General features: G+C 43.9%; 2 protein-coding genes across 4 annotated transcripts in view; one reads left to right on the top strand and one right to left on the bottom strand.

Annotated features, from left to right (window-relative positions):
• scfd2 (sec1 family domain containing 2) overlaps window positions 1–9950 on the top strand; it is a 192725-nt gene extending 182775 nt beyond the window's left edge. For all 3 annotated transcript variants that reach the window (XM_034706637.1, XM_034706628.1, XM_034706621.1), the window contains 3 exons: window positions 1066–1200; window positions 5930–6049; window positions 9545–9950. In XM_034706637.1, the coding sequence (XP_034562528.1) occupies window positions 1066–1200; window positions 5930–6049; window positions 9545–9637 (348 nt within the window). In that variant the 3' untranslated portion in view covers window positions 9638–9950. The remainder of the gene's footprint in view (window positions 1–1065; window positions 1201–5929; window positions 6050–9544) is intronic.
• Window positions 9951–15702: 5752 nt separating this feature from the next.
• rasl11b (RAS-like, family 11, member B) lies at window positions 15703–18213 on the bottom strand. Its single transcript, XM_034700889.1, has 4 exons — window positions 17912–18213; window positions 17750–17806; window positions 17580–17656; window positions 15703–16828 (listed from the first exon to the last, which is right to left on the bottom strand). The coding sequence occupies exons 1-4, from the start codon at window positions 18024–18026 to the stop codon at window positions 16316–16318; spliced, it is 762 nt and encodes a 253-aa protein (XP_034556780.1). The 5' UTR covers window positions 18027–18213; the 3' UTR covers window positions 15703–16315.
• Window positions 18214–18452: the final 239 nt, after the last annotated feature.

Raw genomic sequence — 18452 nt, 5'->3', positions numbered from 1 at the left:
CCGGGGAAGAGCTCACCGGCACGCATTGTGGCTTGCAGGAGCAATAGTGTACTGTAACTCATACAACCCCACTTCAAAAAAACTGAAATATCCCTTTAATGAAAAGATTCCCAGAGGACTTGCAGGCAAGCTAGGCTATTTTCTCTGGGGACGGTGGCCTCCCTTTTTGGGTAATTTCGCTAAAGTTGAGAAAATATGGTCCAGGCACTCATCACGGTGCAAATGCATGCACCAGTAGAAAAAAATGGAGCTTTTCAGTTTGCCGTCAGAAACCCCCTTTGTTGTGGCAATATTTTCGGACGCACCTCGTAGACCTGTGTTCTTCCGCTGCATGAGCACAGATACTTCTTAACTACTGAATAATGAAAACATTCACCCCCCGTACAGTGTGTGCCAATTAGTTATTCAGACTAAAATGTATTTTCTAAACACGCTGTAAACATGTTTATTTCTGCTGCAAAGATCGTCTTTTTTGAATGGGTGTGTGTGGGGGGTTTGGATTTTTTGGGGCCAGCCTCTAGTGGACACTGGAGGAATTGCAGTTTTAGAATTTTTATATCAGCTTCATAATAAGCAACATAATGAATGGTTGAAGAGTATAAACAGATGTTTTTGGACTGTCATGATCCTTGTATCTACACCCACCGGACGAGGGTGGTGATAAATCCAGAAACATCTAATAATAGAGACAAAGTCCTTGTTAGCCAGAATAATCCACCAACCTGACTGTGACCTTTTTTTAAAGAGGAACTTCTCTGAAAACAAATATCTGTTTTTAGCAACAATCAACAGAGCAGCGTTTTTTCAGCCTGACCACAGAAGTGTTCAAACTCCTCAAACTGCAGTGACTCATGAGTCAGGGGCTTGTTAAGTCGACAGAGCTGTTTATAACTCACACCCACCGCCATTCACACAAACATACAGAGGCTAAACCTCCAACAGCTCTTCATTCACATTCAAACAAACACTCCTTCACATCAGTTCACTGAGGAGGAGAATAACAACGGACAGGTTATAAAAATAAAACTCACTCTGAAGTGTCTGTATCTTTTTTATCATTTTCAGGCAACCTATCGTCCGTTCCTGCGGCAGATCCTGGAGGAAGTCTTCCACCCGGACAGACCAGAGTGTCCAGACATCGAGCACATGTCCGGGGGCCTGACAGACCTGCTGAAGACCGGCTTCAGCATGTTTATGAAGGTCAGACCCCACACACACAGATACACACACACACACAATACACACACACACACGTTTGTATGTAATGAGGTCAGCTCTGTCACATCCTCACCCAGCCTGTGCCAACCTCAAGCTGTGGACAACAAAGTGCTGTCTCCCACTGCTTGAGCTTGACCTGATTTGACAGTTTGCTGAGTTTCATATCTGCACTGAAACAGAAAGTGATGTTCTTGTAATTCTCTTGTAATTAATCAATCAATCCTTATAAAGTGCCAAATCCCAACAAACGTTATCCTCAGACTCTTTCCAAACAGAGCAGGTCTAGACCGTACTCTGTGTTCTATTATTAACAAAGACCCAACATCAAGACAGGATCAGATCCAGTCCCATCTCACAGACAGGACTCCGTCTGATCTCATCTTAATCCACCATGAGCAGAGCACTTTGCAGCATTTAGCAAGTTACAGTGGCAAGGACAAACTTCCTTTAACAGGTAGAAACCTCCAGCAGGACCAGACTCATGTTAGACACACATCTGCTGAGACCGTGTTGGAGAGAGGGATAGAGGAAGATGAAGAGAGAGAGATAGAGGAAGATGAAGAGAGAGAGAGAGAGATGATAGAGGCGGGCCTTTAGCATTTTTACTAACCGATACAGGGTGCCTGCCCGTCAATCAAGTCAGCTGTGCCTCTATTTAGAGATAACATATATGTTTAATATCTTCAAATATCCTGAAGATGAAAAGATTGTCTGTTTTGAATGGGTGTGTATGTGGTTTCCAGTGTTTCTGCAGCCAGCCTCTAGTGGACACTTATAGAAGTGCAGTTTTTAACACCTCCGCATTGGCTTCATACTTTAAGACCAGAGGTTGCAGCTTGTTAACACCAGCTTAGTGCAGTTTTCAGAGACACACTCTTACAGTTTGTATCCGTGCTCGAATAGAAAGACTTTATTAATCTAACCCATATTTCACCTTTGAAACACGCAGCTGGACGTGCAGAGAATGAAAAACTTTCACAGTAATTATATACAGAGTATGTTGTTAATAAGCTGTTTGACTGATTACTGAAGAACCTCTCAGTCATCCGTTGAATTATTCATTTACTCTGTCGCAGCGGTGTTTGTCTAAGTTTCCACAGCGTCAGGAGGAGACACAAAGACCTGGATTTTTTGGGGTTTTATTAATACTTTGACCAAACTGGTTTTCCTGTGTCGTCTCTGAGGGTAATGTATATCCACCGCAGAGCAGATCACTATCCTCGCTCTGATTATTACACATCTGGACCTGCTTAAAGCGATGATCACTCGAGGGGAGGAATTACACTGGTTGTGTAACTGTGGCCTGGTTTTTCACAAATTAGAAGTTTGGGCCCTTAAACCTCAAACTCAGACAGACTGTAACCCTGAACGTGGAGCTTTCAGTAGGAGGGTGCTGCTCACTCTTTATGCAATAAAACTACCAAATAAAAACTCTATTTTTAACCCTAGAGCCCCCTGTGTGCTCTGTGTTGTTTAACTCACTCAGCCTGCAGGCCTGGATATGACAAAGTGAGAGCTGTGCACCTTTAGCTGTCTGTGACCACACTGTGCGTGTTTGTGTTTGTGTCTGCTGTCCCACATTCAGTCTTTGTTTACAGAGAGGTCTGATGATTCTGCACTTTGAGTCACAGCTGTGAAGCGTTTGAAACATTTGTTTGCATCAAACTCAAAATAAGATATCTCATCTGTGTGCAGTTTTATTAAATGTACATCATAAAGATCAGGAAATATCTGCATGAAGTTTTATGTGCAACATTCACAGCATCGTTATACTTCATCTGCAGCTGCTTCGTCTCACCAACACCAACGTCATCACATTATATAAGTCCTGCAGTCATAAGTCATCTCATATGTACGGAACATCATTTACAGTTTTCTTGTGAGGGCGGTTGGCAGCGTGTCTCACACTCCAGGTGTGAAACTCAATGTCTTACCTCATCTAAAGAAAGTTATGTTGCAAATGCAACATGAAGTTCCAAGAGGTTCATCCAGCTCGTCAAATCAGAGGAGTTTGTCTTCCTTCTTCTTCTTAGGTTGAGCAGTTTTTGTGGCAGCCTCACATCGAGCCAAGCGAGATGACGTCCATTTTATATACAGTCTATGGTATGCACATGAAAGAGAGGAGAAGTGTGCTTTCCCTGCCTCAGACCTGGCTGAATATTACACGCCATATTACAGGGTCACTCTTTAAACTGAGCGTGCCCAGTAGGGGAGAACGGGGTTGGTTGTCACACGGGTTGGTTGGCACACTCGTTATATCTCGCCACCAGAGGGCACTGTCTCTCAAATTGGGGTATAGACATTTCCAGAATTAGGATCAGAGCTCACCTACATAGTCTTCTCTGGAGTAAGACAGCTGAACTTGAGGTGAGAGGACTTTTTGTGTTTTTCATGTCAAATTGTAAATATTCAGCTCCTCAGTATTTTTCTTCTAGGCTTTTAAACGATGGGTTTATAACAAAACAAGTGTTACCCTTACAAAGTGTGAGGGGAAAGCTATAGTTTAGATTTTTATTAGCTAGCTAACTAGTTGTTAGATGGTTGTTCGCCTTGATGCTAGAAAAAAATTCCAGTTGGGGTTGGTCGTCATATTCTCTTTGGGGTTGGTTGTCACATGTAACAACCAACCCCTATGTTGGTAAAATCATGCATGGTGAAATGAGTTGGAGTGCTCAGACCCTACATTTACCATCACTGTAACTCAGACAGTGACTGCATGTAGCCTAGTTGAGTCGGCCATTATTGTTCGGCCTATTTGTTTTGTTCTTTATGTTGTTATATAGGCTGGACTAAAGATGTGTTTCCTGTTCATGTTGCTCATTTTATGTTAAAATGCATTAAGTTATGTAGGCCTATCACTTGTCAGTGCAATTAAACTTTCAAATGTAGTTCTGCCTTCTTGCCTTTTTCAAAAAAAAATTCCCATTAAAATACCATTGTGACAACCAACCCCATAGTGTGTGACAACCAAACCCATAGTGTGACAACCAACCCCATAGTGTGTGACAACCAACCCCATAGTGTGTCACAACCAATCCCATAGTGTGTGACAACCAACCCCACAGTGTGTGACAACCAACCCCACAGTGTGTGACAACCAACCCCATAGTGTGTGACAACCAACCCCATAGTGTGTGACAACCAACCCTGTGTTGGGGTTGGTTGTCACAATGTGTCAGAGTGTCTTTGATAGTTAATTGCCTCTTTGTTACAATGAGTTGGAAAATGAGAGGGATACACATTTCAAGCCAACACCTTAAGCTTCAATTTAATGTAGGAATGACTATTGAAAGATGTTTTGATGTGTGACAACCAACCCCGTTCTCCCCTACTTATGGTCTTGTTTACCTACATAGTGGGAAAATGAGGGTGTGAGACAATGATGTAAGGACTGTGTAAACACAAAACAAGGTAAAGGAAAAATGCAACAATGGATGATTTCATTCATCTGAAGTGAAACAAAGACAACAAGCAACAGATGTGCCTGAATGTAGATACTGGAAACATAATCTTATTCAGAAGGTGTTGAAAACACATACCTCATTTTTTCAGTGTTTTTCTAAGTCCATTATTTTCAAATTAAACTGTTTTTGAATTAAAAGAAGATTTTCACTTCATCTATATTCAGAGCATTACGGTAATTAAGCTGTAAAGTGTTAAAGGTTGATCTTTGTCTGGAGAGAACATCTGCATCCGGATCCGACCAGTTCAAACCCCCGCTGTGTTACTCGATAACTCCCTCAGTGGATCTGTGCTTTCTAAGACTCTAAAGTCATGAAGTGCGTGATAGTAGAAATAGTCCAAGTGTTTCATCACGGGACACATAAAGATGTTTCCCTCCGCTTCATGTTCACTCAGCAGCACATTTCTCACACCTCCTCCAGCACGTCCTCCCCGTCTGTCCCATGGCCGAACACATGGTCCAGACGCCGGGAGCTGCAGTGTGTGTCTGGATCCAGCACACATGTAGGTGCTGATCCACTCGCACATGGAGCAACAGCGTCTGTGATGAAGAGTCAGAGGAATCCGTCTCATGGAAATAAATAAAACATGAGCAGAATAAAGCAGAAAACATTTGTTCTCACATTTTTTATCACTAAACACATGTTGAATCATCCTCGACACGCTTCCCCTCAGCCTGCCGGAGCTTCACGTGGACTGCCACCCTCGCCTCGGGTCCGCCCCCTGCAGCTCTGATTGCTGGGTTAACATTCAAAGGATGAATAGGTGGTCTGAAAGCCCTTCACCAGCCAATAGGAAGCAGCTATTATCCCTCAGCAGCCAATCAGGAGCTGCAGGCGTTTCCCCTGCTGCTGCCCTGTAGTGACAGTTCATCATGTTTTTGCTGTGCTGGCGATGTTTGAATCAAAGAGGGTGTGTGTAAATGCGTGCGTACAGCTCCTTATTGCTTTCCACGTGTCAGCCGTCATAACACCAGAGTGATAAGACGACACCATTAAGCCTTGTTTGTCTGAATGCACTCTCATCTGTATCACCACAACCTCCCAGGTGTCCAGCCGAGCAGTGACTCAGCTCCCAGACGGAGACAGAGAGCAGCACAGATAATCACATGGGGAGGAAATGATTAAGTGTTCCCTGCTCTAAGTGGATGGAGTGTGTTGTTTATCAGACTGAGCTATAATAACAGAATCAACACATAAGGCAGCCTAAAAATACTCCCACCAATCACAATGTTCTGTTCTGACTCCAGGTGAGCCGTCCTCATCCCAGCGACAACCCACTGCTCTTCCTCTTCCTGGTGGGCGGAGTCACGCCCTCAGAGCTGCGGCTGATCAAAGAAGTTGTTTCTGCGCACAAACCAGGGACTCAGGTGAGTGGAGAAGAGAGGGAACACAACCATTTTCACATTTTAAGTCCTGGGGATTTCAACTGTGATCTTCAGCTCTGTTTGTTTCACTAAAACTCTTTTTGCACAAGATCAAAACTCATGAAAATGTATCCACATATGCAGACAAGTGAATTATTATAACCTTTATTTAACCAGGAAATGCTCATTTAGATTAAAAATCTCTTTTCCAAGAGAGTCCTGGCCAAGATAGGCAGCAGCACAGTTACAGAGTTTATTTTACAATAGACATAACAGCAGACGCATACAACAGCTACACAACAGGTACCTCCAGAAAAACAGACATTTAAATAAAACATCTACAGACAGATGCTTCAGCCTCCAAGTCGTTTCAGGACCGCTTAAAAGCATTCAAAGATATCATGTCAGACAGTTTTAGATCCTTTTGTAAAGCATTCCAGGTCGAGGGAGCAGAAAACCTGAAGGCCTTTTTCTTTCCAAGTTCAGTCCTGACCCTCTGAATGCAAACAGCAAAGTTTTCCAAGACAGTCCGGCTGCAGACCTCCACTCTCAGCCGACTCTCTTGCAGTCTCCACTCTGAGATCCCCTCCAACGTCAGAAGGAAGTGACGTCAGGGTTAAGAGAGTGGAGGTCTGCAGCTGGACCCCTCATGGTGTTTCTGTGATTTGATTACCTTGGTCAACCTGATTCCTCAATAGTGTTACATTGAAAAAACAAAGTATAAAATGCACGTCATCAATAACACAACATAAATTGGTGGGCACCTCCGTTTGGTGTAATGATCTCAACCGTTTTCATTTCCTCCAGAGAGAGAGAGAGAGAGAGAGAGAGAGAAAGAGAGAGAAAGAGAGAGAGACACAATTGTTTCATTTACACTCTGAGGAGTGAGATTTACTTGAAAAGCTCTCATGTTCTCTGAGAGATGCTGAACTTTAAAACCTCATTCCAAAAAACACAAATTCAATAGAGAGACTGTGTTCTCGGAAAAGAAGGGCCGCTGAGTGGAGTCACACATGATGAAAGGATCAGAGACAACATGAGGACAGACTCTGCTGACACATTTAGGTGACCCTCATGGGGACTGGGTGCAGGTTTATGAACCTTCCCCCCTTCAGACAGATTTCTGAGCGGGTGAACGAACACGAGGGCTGACCTACATTCACAGATCAGGTGCAGAGGTGAGAACAGCATCTGATCATCACATGGATTCTGTCTGTGTGAATTAAGTGTTAATTACACAGAGTCCACAGTGACAAGCAGAACATGCAGATGAGAGGAAGAGGAGGAAGAGGAGGAAGAGGAGGAAAAGGAGGAGGAAGAGGGGGTCAGACTAGGTCTTAATAAAAGGCTTTGAGGCAATGAGAGGCCTGACCACCATCAAAGCTCTCCGTCTGTAATCAGGAAGTCGGCATCAAGACAAGCTTAGACAAAAACCTTCAGGCCCACACACACACTGACCTCAGCTCACACACTCTCTCCTCGTACTGTAAAACCCATGAAGGCCGACGTCTGAGGAGCAGACGCTGATGAACGGTTACCAACCTCTGCTCTGCTTTCAGGCTTAATTCCTCTTAATAGTTCCGACACTGCCACGAAAAACACACCCTCTGCCAGTTTGAGATGCTGACCCGGAGTTAAGGCAACACGCCGCAGGAACAGAGCGGCCCGGTTATACAACACGAGGAGGCCGAGGCTCTGATTTAAAGTAGAAAGCTTTCAGACAGTGAAAACATCTGTGTCAGTTTAAGATATACGAACAGATAGAAAAATCATGTGATTTAAAGCATCTGACTTTTTATATAACTGGTGCATACCGTACTCCAGAGACTCTCAGAGACTGGACCATGACCCCCTCTCATATCTGCAGTTAAGGCTGCCAACTACTAAAAAAACTTACATGAACAACTTCTAAAAGACTCAAATCTGACACTAACAGTCTAAAAACAACATTTGGGATCATGCACGGTCACTGATTTGCAAGACTAGATTTACATACCCTAAGAGATTATTTCCCATCCTGCACCAGGACTGGAGATTATCATAAATTATTACCCGTCTCTCTTACTGATCTTCCGGCTGTGTAAGATGCTTGATTCTGATTGGTCCAAACCCCTTGACGATGGTTATTAACTTTCACTAGCATGAGCAACGCCCAGAGTCAAACTGATCACACGTCATGTCAAATCAATCCACGGAAAAGAGTTCAGACACATTTAGCTTCTGCTTGTTGACACCACAGACCGTAAGGTGAGGTAAAACTGTTAGCTTCCTTTAGCATGCTAAATTAGCAGGCTACAGATGTCTTAATGTAGTTCACAGGTAGCTGGTTCACTAAGTACCCAACAGAACACCCTGTAACTTCAGCTGTTATTTTAGAATACCTACAAGTTTCCAGGTCCAGAGTCCTTAACCTTGTTTGAAAAGGCCCAGAATAGTTCTCAGTGCAGGACCGTGAAGGATGCACCAAATATGAACATTTAAAGCTCATTCCTAAACCACTCAAGACCTCGTTTGAGGAGCTGCGTCTTCAAAGACCCAAGGAAAGCACTTAAGGACCCTTTGACTTCAGACGGCCTTGTTGCTCCGCTGTGATGTAATCCGTCTTGAAATGCGTCCTTCAGCTCAAGTTTTTATTTCTGCAGAGTTTTTATAACTCATGTTTGGTCTTTGAGGAAGCTCTGCTGTCTGTTATCAAAGTTTAAATCAATGAAGTTCACTGTTAGCTTGTTACAGGACCAAAAACTTGAGTTAAAAACAACATGCATGCATTTTATTTAACTTATTTGAATCTCAAGATTCAGACTGACTTGTGACTTTTGTTATTACAGTGTTTGAAGAATTAAATTGCATTAGAAGGCCCAAGTCTAATGCAGCAGTTAATGAGACAATTGCAAAATCATTTAAAGATGCATTTTCAAACAAACAAAAAAAACAGCAACTGTGATCACTCGTTCCTTTAACCTGCAGAAATATCTTCCTTTCTTCACCAAAGTTTTTGTGGTCAAATCGACCTTTACAGTCAAACCTTCCCTCCTTGTACACCTGAGTCATTTGTTTTCCTGCACAGTAACTAAAGCCTTCTTCAGGCGTGCATGGAATCACTTTACACAGTTTAATGTTTGCTTTGAAAGGGATTGATCGTGACTACTTCCCCCAAGTAGCTCCAATCTTTGTCCAAAATAGGCTAAACACACAACTCCAGGCTCATTCCTGACGCATGACTTTGCCCTCAGAGAGATTTTTTACGCACGGAGGATGGATTTTAGTTCAAGTGTCACCTTAAAAAGCTATTTTGGGTCAAACCTGGAAAACAAGCACGGTCTTTATCTCCTCATGGGTTTGATTAAATCAAAATCATAAAGATAACCAGCTGCTAAAGGAGCAGGTTCGTGCACCTGTTGATTCCACCCCGCCGCTCGTGTCTGCTTCACTCCCGAGTGTCGGGTTACACACTGAGACCTATTTTAACCTTAATGACTGTGTTGTGCTCCGCTGCAGGTGCTGGTTTTGTCAACCAGATTACTGCGGCCGACCGATATCCCCGAGCTGCTCTTCACCACACAGAGACTGCTGCCGGATATCGGCGTCTGAAACTCCAAAGACACGTGGAAACACACACGCAGGCTCACGTGGAAGGCCACACACGACACCTCTGACGTTTCAGCACCTCATCAGCAGTGTGTCTCGCTCCGGTAACGAGATTCAGTGATGATGGATGTAACTGAAACGAAGCAACATTCCTCGGATGAATTAGATTCTAAAGTGTGATATTAAAGATTTAAAAGTGAGTTTGAAAATGGAAGACTGAAATTATCCTGCTTCTGTTATCTGGTGAGCTGGAAGAAAGGGACACGCTGTGTTTGAATCAATGTAAAAACAATAAAATAAATGACTTGCAGACTCAGTCGGGATGCTGTCTTTTGTTCGTACATACACTACATTGGTTTTTACTGCCTTAAGTTGTACTTGTTGAACTTTTTCCTGCTGGTCATGAGGCATTTTTTGACCAGAGGAACTTTACCCTGGAACTACGTGCGTTTCAACCGGTGGACCCAGGGTCTAAATTTAGTTCAGGGGTAGATAATCTCCCCCCCTAAAAAGCCCCTGCTAGGGGAGTAGTACTTTTCAAAAGTCCCGGGACTTTCGAGGGGCAGGGCCTGCAATGCTGAACGTGTCTGATTGGTAGATTAATCACAGTGTTTTTATTCCGCCCGCCGTCCACAATAACATCACACACATCTGTGATTCACTTGATTTCTCTTTCTTTCATTAGTTTTTATTTGTTCTATCTTTTTTGTATGTGTGTGTACTTTTCAAAAGAAGAAGCTGTGATTCTCTTGATTTAGCAGCTTGTAACAGTAGTCTTCTCTCAGCCCACCGTGAATGCGTCTCTCCCGGTGTTACGGTTTTAAAAGTGACCCTGTAAACTGGAGACCTTCAGCTGAACGTGTCAGTGTTTGTGGAGTTTACACAGCTGTTGAAACACAGAGGGAGTTCCTGGGAATGCAAACTAGTTTAGTTTTTATTAAGATTTCAAAATATCCTCATAAGATATTTAATGATCGTCTAAAGATGTTTATGAGGGATGCATCCGGCTGAAAGTCGGCAGTTCACAGGGTGGCTGTTTAAACCAAAACACCGGCCGATCTCTGCCACGGCTTTTTGAGTTCAAAAGGATTTTAAGGTCATGTTGAAACGTCTTTGCTACTCGCGCTTATCTCCTCTCACGTGTTGATTCAGTGAATCCATCTGTGATGAAATATAGCACCATCTACAGCGCCAGCTGAGTCTCTTCATGCTAACAGGCTAACTGTTGTGTTGCTCATAATGATCCCTGCCTGTCCGTCTGCTTCTGTGGTGTCATCTGTGATGAATGGCATTCGTCTTAGTTCTACTGCCCTCTACTGGTCTGGTGGTGTAGTGCATTTACCTTTTTCTTTACTCCATATGTCACTGGCCTGATTTGCACAATCTACCCGGGACTTCAGCCCACGGTCGAAACACAGACAACAATGGGGGCACAGGAACCTTTTAGTTCTGGGGAAAGTAGTTCGGAGTCCTCCGGATCAGATACACAAGACTTCTATTTTTGCCGGATGCCGGAGCACGACGCATCAATCTCAACAGAGCGGATGGAGCGAAACCAAAACAAAATGAAAACATCCGGTTAATTTTCAGAATAAAACACTCTGTGTTATCACCAGATCGTATTTCACTGAACTACATTAACAAACCGTCATGATGAGCGGAGCCAGGCCTGGAGTCAACAGGTCAGAGGTTTTCAGAGGACCACAAAGACAACATGGACGAGGAGAGGAGGAGGAGAATCCTTCATTCAGTGATTACTGCGGGGAAACCTCGGTCACATGACTCCACCTGTCCGGAGGTCCTGCTCCGTGCTGCGTTCTGAAAACACAACTGGTGGGTGTTGATGGACGAGAGAACACAGAGCCGGACCACAGCGGATTGGAGATGGTCCGTACATGGATCTGGTGGAGGTCTCGTGTTAGACTATCAACCTCTGCAGACGGGATCAGCTCCACCATATCTAGCTAACTTTAGGAAAGTTCGACCTGAACACTGTGGCTGTAAGTGGACGATCCTTCACTCTGCTGTTAGAAAGCCTGTTTGTTTTAGCTCTACGCTCAGACTCAGTGATGCACGAGTCCACTTAACTTTTGCCCAGAACTCCTTTCATAACTGCAGGAGAAACTCATCGCTGATTACTGAAAACAGCTGCTGGGATACCTTCAGTCGTGTTCAAGCTGACAATCCTGCATTGAGGAAAGCAAGAGGAAAATAAATTCAAACCTTGTTACATCAAAGCAGCTGGTCGAGCTGCAGCACAAAGCAATGAATGATCCTCAGTTTGACACAGATTCAGTTCATGTTTCATCCAAATGTATTAAACTGCGGAGCAGCAAGACGCTCAGCTAACGAGCTGCTGAATTCAGAAGAGAGTGTTTAATCCAGAATAATAACAGCTCTCTCCTCATTGTTTCATTTCAGAATCTGTCACCGTGCAGAGTTTCGTAACGTTGATTTTTTATCCACATCGAATCCTGACGGGAGACTTTTAGGTTTGACCAAATTTCTCTGCCCAAACGTTTAGTTACCTTCGTTCTCAGTTGTTAGCTGATTCCAGCAGGCTGTGTGAAAAGCAGGTCATGTGTGTGAGCTCATTACAATTGAAAGGCTCAACAGAGGAGAGTGTGCAGAGAATACACACTCTCTGTTAGCCTCAATTCACACCTCTACACATCATACGGAGAGAGGAGCGGAATAATTAACATGTAGTTTCACACCGTCTGCTGAGGCCCATAATCCGCTCACACCTAGAGCTCACCTAACACCCCACACACACACACACACACACACACACACTCTCTCTCTGCTTATTCTCTACATCATGAGTCAGCTCAGCTAATGAGCTCAGTAATTTCTCCTCCTGCACACCTGAACTCAGAGTGGATAACAACAGACTCTTATATTCTTCTAACCCTGAGAGACTGAAGGGTTTTCACATTTCATTATCTGTGCATCCTCGCCTCCTCTCTCCTTTGTCTTCCTTCCCTGATCTCTGCCTCCATCTTGAAGGAGGCTTAATAGAGGAGCTCTGAGCATGCATGCACATGGAGTATCCTCTGCAGAGTTCTTAACATTTGGATGATGAAAGAAGCGTGACACTCATCAACACTTTTCCTCTTGTCTTGCAGATATCTTGAAACACAGCTCTTAAAGGCGCAGCTTTTTGGTGTGTTACATTTGCTAAAAAATTGCTTTAAAGAAGCAGCTCTGGAGCATGAATGTCTCATTAGTTGGAAAACATTTTCTGTGCAGCCCTTTTGAGCCTGGTTTACACTTCTGCATTGATTCTTCAATGTAGTGGCCAACGCTGTCTTGAGCACTATATACTTGTGCATTGGAGTGTCTGCGTTGCTCTACAATACTCCACCCAACTTCTTGTTGGCAGTACGATTTCTACACTAGTCATATTGCTAGTTTCCAGTCCTGCTCTATTCTTGTTTGTGCAGAAGTTGAAGCTGACAAATGTTTAGCATCAGTTTAGCGATTACTGTAAAGAAGAAAAGAGAGGGCACGTCAGAGGATATGTTATATACGTTGATTCTGGATATATGATGCTAACCTGCAGCCCTGTCAGAGGTCTCTTTTGCATCATCTCCATGCATGGTTGCATTTTGAGGAGGTGCACGTCAGGCTGCATGTGCATGCTTCTGCACAGGTACAGAGCTTGCAGTGTAGATTCGACACAGAAGTATAAACAAGATTATATTTACATCCTGTGCAGCTATTTGCCTTCAGGTTACCTTATACATGCTGCACAGCTTTGCTTTTTTTAACTCAAACTGTAAATAGCCAAATAAATCCAAGACAGTCTGGCTGCAGACCTCCGCAGTCAGGCCCCGACCTCTGCAGAACTCCCACAGTCAAGGCCGGAAACACACGCAAAACGTTTCAAAATAAAATTGTGTTGAACTTCTGGTTTTAAAATTTCAGTTAATTTTTTCCTCTAATCCATAAAAAGGATGCAAGATGTTGGAAAATACAATATTGTGTTCACTTCCGGTATCTGGACGCAATGTACTAAGTGGGCGGGGCTTGTCTACCCAGGGTCTGTATATAATGTCAGAGAGTGTGTGTAGAGGTGTGTAGATGAACTTAAAAATACATAAGTTATTGAACAGTGTTACTTATTGACACTTAATGGGGGGCTGCCTTTTAGTGTTGTTGTTTTTGTTTTGTTTTATTTGATTTGGTTTCTGTCTCTTTTGTTGGAGGGGGGGGGCGTCTATTGTTTTTTGTTTGTTTGTTTTTTTGTTTTTTGTCATTTGTTTTTTAGTCTTTTGTTTTTTGTTGAAAGGGTCTTTTGACCAAAAATTGGCTGTGCTGTCTGTTGATAGCCCTTCAATATGTATGTATCAGTTATAGTGATTGCATTTCTTGTGATGAAGTCAATAAAAACTTAAATAACAAAAAAAGATATGCATGGAAAATGATCTCTACTGAGTGTGAAATAAATTTGAAGAAAACCAGCTCATAGTTTCTGCAGTTGGAACTTAAGGCTCTCTTCTTACAACTCATCTCAGCTGAAATATACCTTTTTAATATCCAGTATGCTGTTACCTCTTTACTCTCATTTTATTGAGACAGTAATGCAGTACTGGCTGCAAACTCTAGATAAAGTCAAACTTTTATCATTTTAGCTTAACCTTCACTTTAGAAAGCAAAAAACACACGGACTGAAAACTATGATAGAAGGAACTTTCTGTCAATGAACTTTATTATGACCTGGTCCAGCCTTAAACATCATGAGGGACCCATCACGTCTTGGACTCTCACAACAGGTCACACCATCGTTTGCAGCATTCAACTGCAGGCTTTGAGCTTCGTGAAATGATGGAATGATGAATCTACTACAGACAGAAATACTGTTACAGGTCAGATCCACTTAAACAAAGTTCTGATAAAACAGGATTAAATCACCCACACAGCAAAGTCTTTGTGTGCTGCTTCAGTTCACATTTTTTCCTTATGCCTTGAACGTCAGTGCAAGTATTCATCTTTATTACAAACTTTAACCGGATCTGCAAAACCTCTTTACAAACGCTTTTAACCAAGCTCAAAACTGCAAAGGCTCGTCCTCTATGAACCATACGCAGCTAACGCTAACGCTCATGTAGCACATTTGTGTAGCTATTTTAAAACAAAACAAAACATTGCACTGGTGTGAAATTCAGTAGTTTCATTAAATTCTAAAAAAAACTGAAACTGTGAAAAATGAAAAAATGTAAGTTTGGGATACAAAAACTTATTTTTTGGCTGTTTTTGATACTAACGAATAACCACCTGCTGTTGTCTCTATGCATAATCACTACAACTAATCATACTACACCCCGACCTGACTGCATAGGTGCATCACTGGGGGGGTCTGCAAAGGTAGGGGCCTGGCTGTGGAGGTCTGCAGCTGGACCCCTCTCAATAAATCTGTTGAAGTTCCAGGTCATAACTCTGTAAGATTTTGAAAAATTCCTGCTCAGCTGAGAACGATGAGACGTTAGCATGAACGCCAAACTTTGCTCTGCTGTGATGTTTTTAATATGAGGTGTCTGATTGAATAAGAAGAGCACAGAGCGCATTCTAATCTTGTGTTTTGATGATCCTCTGACTCGGACACTTGATATCCAGGATCCATTGATTAGGCTCTGGGTTGTAAATCAACTCCTCTCCAACATAAACACTCGATTATTAAAGCTTAATATGATTTTCTCCTCGTCCTCTTGGAGAAATCTCAGAGGAGGACTCATAAAAAACTAACATGAACTCTCTCAGGAAGGAGTCGACTCAGGCTTATTGTTTTTATCTGAATGATTTCCTGAGGTCAGAGATGGCGCTGAGGGACGGGCAGATGGATCTCAAACCTGAGAGGCAGCTGCACGGTCATGTTCCAGTGTGATTCATAAACTCTGTTATCAAAGCTTTGTTATAAGACATGATGCATCCAGGGGTCAGACTACCTGCTTCTCTGAGTCATCACCTGAAGAGCAGCAGAGACCTGCAGGCCAGGAGCTCACATGGACTCAACAAGTGAAGGTTTGTCATCTTTTAAACACACGTGAATAAAAACAGAGACATTCTCAAATTCATCATCATTTTATTGTGAATTTATAACAAATAAATAATAACAATATGCCCTTTGGAGTTTTTTTTTTTAAGTGCATCAGTGATAAACAGCCACATGCTACATCCTGTGTCTGCTCCTCCAGTCAGTCTGGATCAAACACACAGACTCAGTTTGTGCACACACACACACCTGCACAGCGCCCCTCGATTGGCTGACATAATAACACCAGCGTTTAACGTGCAGCTGGAACAAAGCACGACACAATGGCAGCTTTAAATACGCAGCAGAGTCCGTCAGAGCAGCAGCTACCAGGAAACCAACGGTTACTGTTCTTCAATTTATGCTCACAGAGTCTGAGCTTCAGTCCGCCTCGGGTGTCGTTTCTCCTCCTGAACCTCCTCCTCCTCCACCGCACACACGATACCAGACACCACCTGCAGCTGTGAGGACTTCTCCTCTGAAAGGAATCCTCCTCCTGCAGCTTCTTCTGTCAAATTCACACCTGCCCTCACGCAGACAGGCGGCTGCAGGACGTAGAAGAAGGAGCATAGATCTCCTCTGTCCTTCCTCCTTTAATGCTTTCTTTCTCTCACTGGTCTCTCTGGACCATGTTCAGGTTCTCCTCTTCACACGGAGGTGACAGTCCGGACTTTGGCAGACAGCGCCTGCTTGAATCTCCTCTTCAGGTCCTGCATGTTTGGAGACTTGGGTCTGGGGATGAGGGGGGAGCGTCTCTTCTCTGTGGCGGTGCTGGCAGAGTTCTGATGTGAGGACGAGGAGGAGTTGGAGACGGGCGGCGGCGGCTGCTTGGCGAGCTGGCAGCACAGTCGGTGGAACGCTTGGTGCACCTGGCTGTAGTCCTCGCTGGCTGAGACTTCAAAGAAGGAGCAGCCGAGTGTTCCTGCCAGCAGGGGGCCCTGCTGGGAGTCCACCCGCCTCAGGTGCAGCAGGTCAGCCTTGTTGGCGAGCAGGATCACGGGTGGCATGTTGGCCCCGCCCGCACGGACGACCAGCTGGTGCAACTGATCGATCAGATCGAAGCTGCGGCGGTCGGTCACAGAGTAAACAAGGACCACCGCGTCCGCCCACTGGATGGAGCAGGTCACATGGTCGGGGAGGCTGACGCCGTTATCGGTCATCTGAGGAGGAGAGGAGGAGAGAGAGGCTTAGTACGACCAAGGACACTCACTTTCATGACACTAAAACAAAATATCTTCTACTTTTTTATAATCGATGAAGCAGAAATGTCAACTTTTGTTGGTTTCAGCCTCTTTAATTCTTGCATTTTTCTTATTTAATACACTGCATTAAGAGTTCTGCTTCTGCAACAGCTTGTTGCATAAAACAGCATTTAGACGACGTCACTATTTGCTCAATCATAATTTACATTTTCAGATTTTTTTTCTCACTTTCTGAACAAAATGAGTGCTTGATTGAGTAAATGTGTCATCAGTTGCAGCCTGGAGTCACATAACCTGTCTTTAACTGCAGAACGGATCAGGATTCAGGCCAGACTAAATGCTCCCTAAGTGTGTGTGTGTGTGTGTGTGTGTGTGGGTGTGCTGTTTCATAATGTCAAGAGCGCTGAGGGAGGGAGGCAGACAGCAGCTCTAAAGTTTCCCCTCCTGAACAGAGGTGTGGGTGATTGAGGAGTCTGGACCAGGATCAGGGTATCATTTACTCTGGCCTCAGACATCCATTAAACCATTAGACTAAACGGGAGATTAGACAGCCAGACTGAAGGGCTGCCTACACACACACATCAGTGTGTTTGGACTTGTGCCCAGCAGAGGGAGGTTTGCGCAGCCAGACAGTGATTTATATTTCTTTATGCTAGATTCTCTTCATCATTAGGACATTAAGAGGACACAAGGATGAAACATATCTTACCTCCACACCGGGAGTGTCCTGAACTTGGATGGTCACCTGCTCTGAGTCCACCTGGACCTCTCTAGAGTACAGATTACCTGCACACGGAAGAAGAATTCAACTGTTAATACTCATTATTTGATATTTTAGGAGGCAGCATTTGCAAACTACTGCTCGGAAATGTAACTCACCAGCATTTCTCTCATAGTCTCCGATGAATCGCCTCGTTAGGAATCTCACCACGAGAGCTGGAATAAAGAAAACCTTATTTAATTCATTGTTTAACCGAATATAAAAACATGTTAATCCCACATTGAAGCATCTAAAAAGAGATGTTTTGATCATGTTCTCACCTGTTTTGCCCACTCCACTGCCTCCTATCACTGCCATCTTTATAACCCTGTTAGGGACTGAGGACTCCGGAGCAGGACACTCCGCGATGGTCGTCATGTTCTGGATCAGACGCATTTCTCCTTTTATTATCACAAGCTCCAAAGATGCAGAAAAATAACTTCCAACTCCTTTAATTCAGGCAAAGATCAAAAGTAAATCCTTATCAGCTCCGGGGATTCTTCAGTGGTTGTTGAATAATCAGAACAGCTGTGGATGAGAGGAGAAAGAAGCTGCTGCTGCTGCGCGCTGAATGAATCCTGTTTAGAGGAGCGCGCAGCTTTTATAGCGCTCCAGCGGTGGACGCTTCTGATTGGACGCTGCTGATCCCCCCCACCTCGTGCGCCTCCGCCTACACGTGGATATGAAAGCTATACACACACACACACGCACACGCACGCACGCACGCACACACAGGCTGGAAGAAAAGCTGCAGCGACAGGTGGGACCTCCGGCTGGGTGTCCTGAATACACGGAGGCTGCTGGAGGAGAGGAGAGGAGAGA

Source organism: Notolabrus celidotus, chromosome 2, assembly GCF_009762535.1.
Source record: "Notolabrus celidotus isolate fNotCel1 chromosome 2, fNotCel1.pri, whole genome shotgun sequence".
In the NCBI taxonomy this organism is placed as follows: Eukaryota; Metazoa; Chordata; class Actinopteri; order Labriformes; family Labridae; genus Notolabrus; species Notolabrus celidotus.
The sequence above is the reverse complement of the archived record's forward strand: the minus strand, read 5'-3'. Positions and strand labels throughout refer to the sequence as shown.

Bases quoted from the DNA above. Each gene is read 5' to 3' on its own strand.
- rasl11b (XM_034700889.1), bottom strand. From the start codon at position 18,026: ATGCGTCTGATCCAGAACATGACGACCATCGCGGAGTGTCCTGCTCCG. The intron at 17,807-17,911 runs GTGAGAACATGA...TCTTTATTCCAG, and splicing joins CAGTGGAGTGGGCAAAACAG to CTCTCGTGGTGAGATTCCTA. The intron at 16,829-17,579 runs GTAAGATATGTT...TCTCCTCCTCAG, and splicing joins AGGACACTCCCGGTGTGGAG to ATGACCGATAACGGCGTCAG.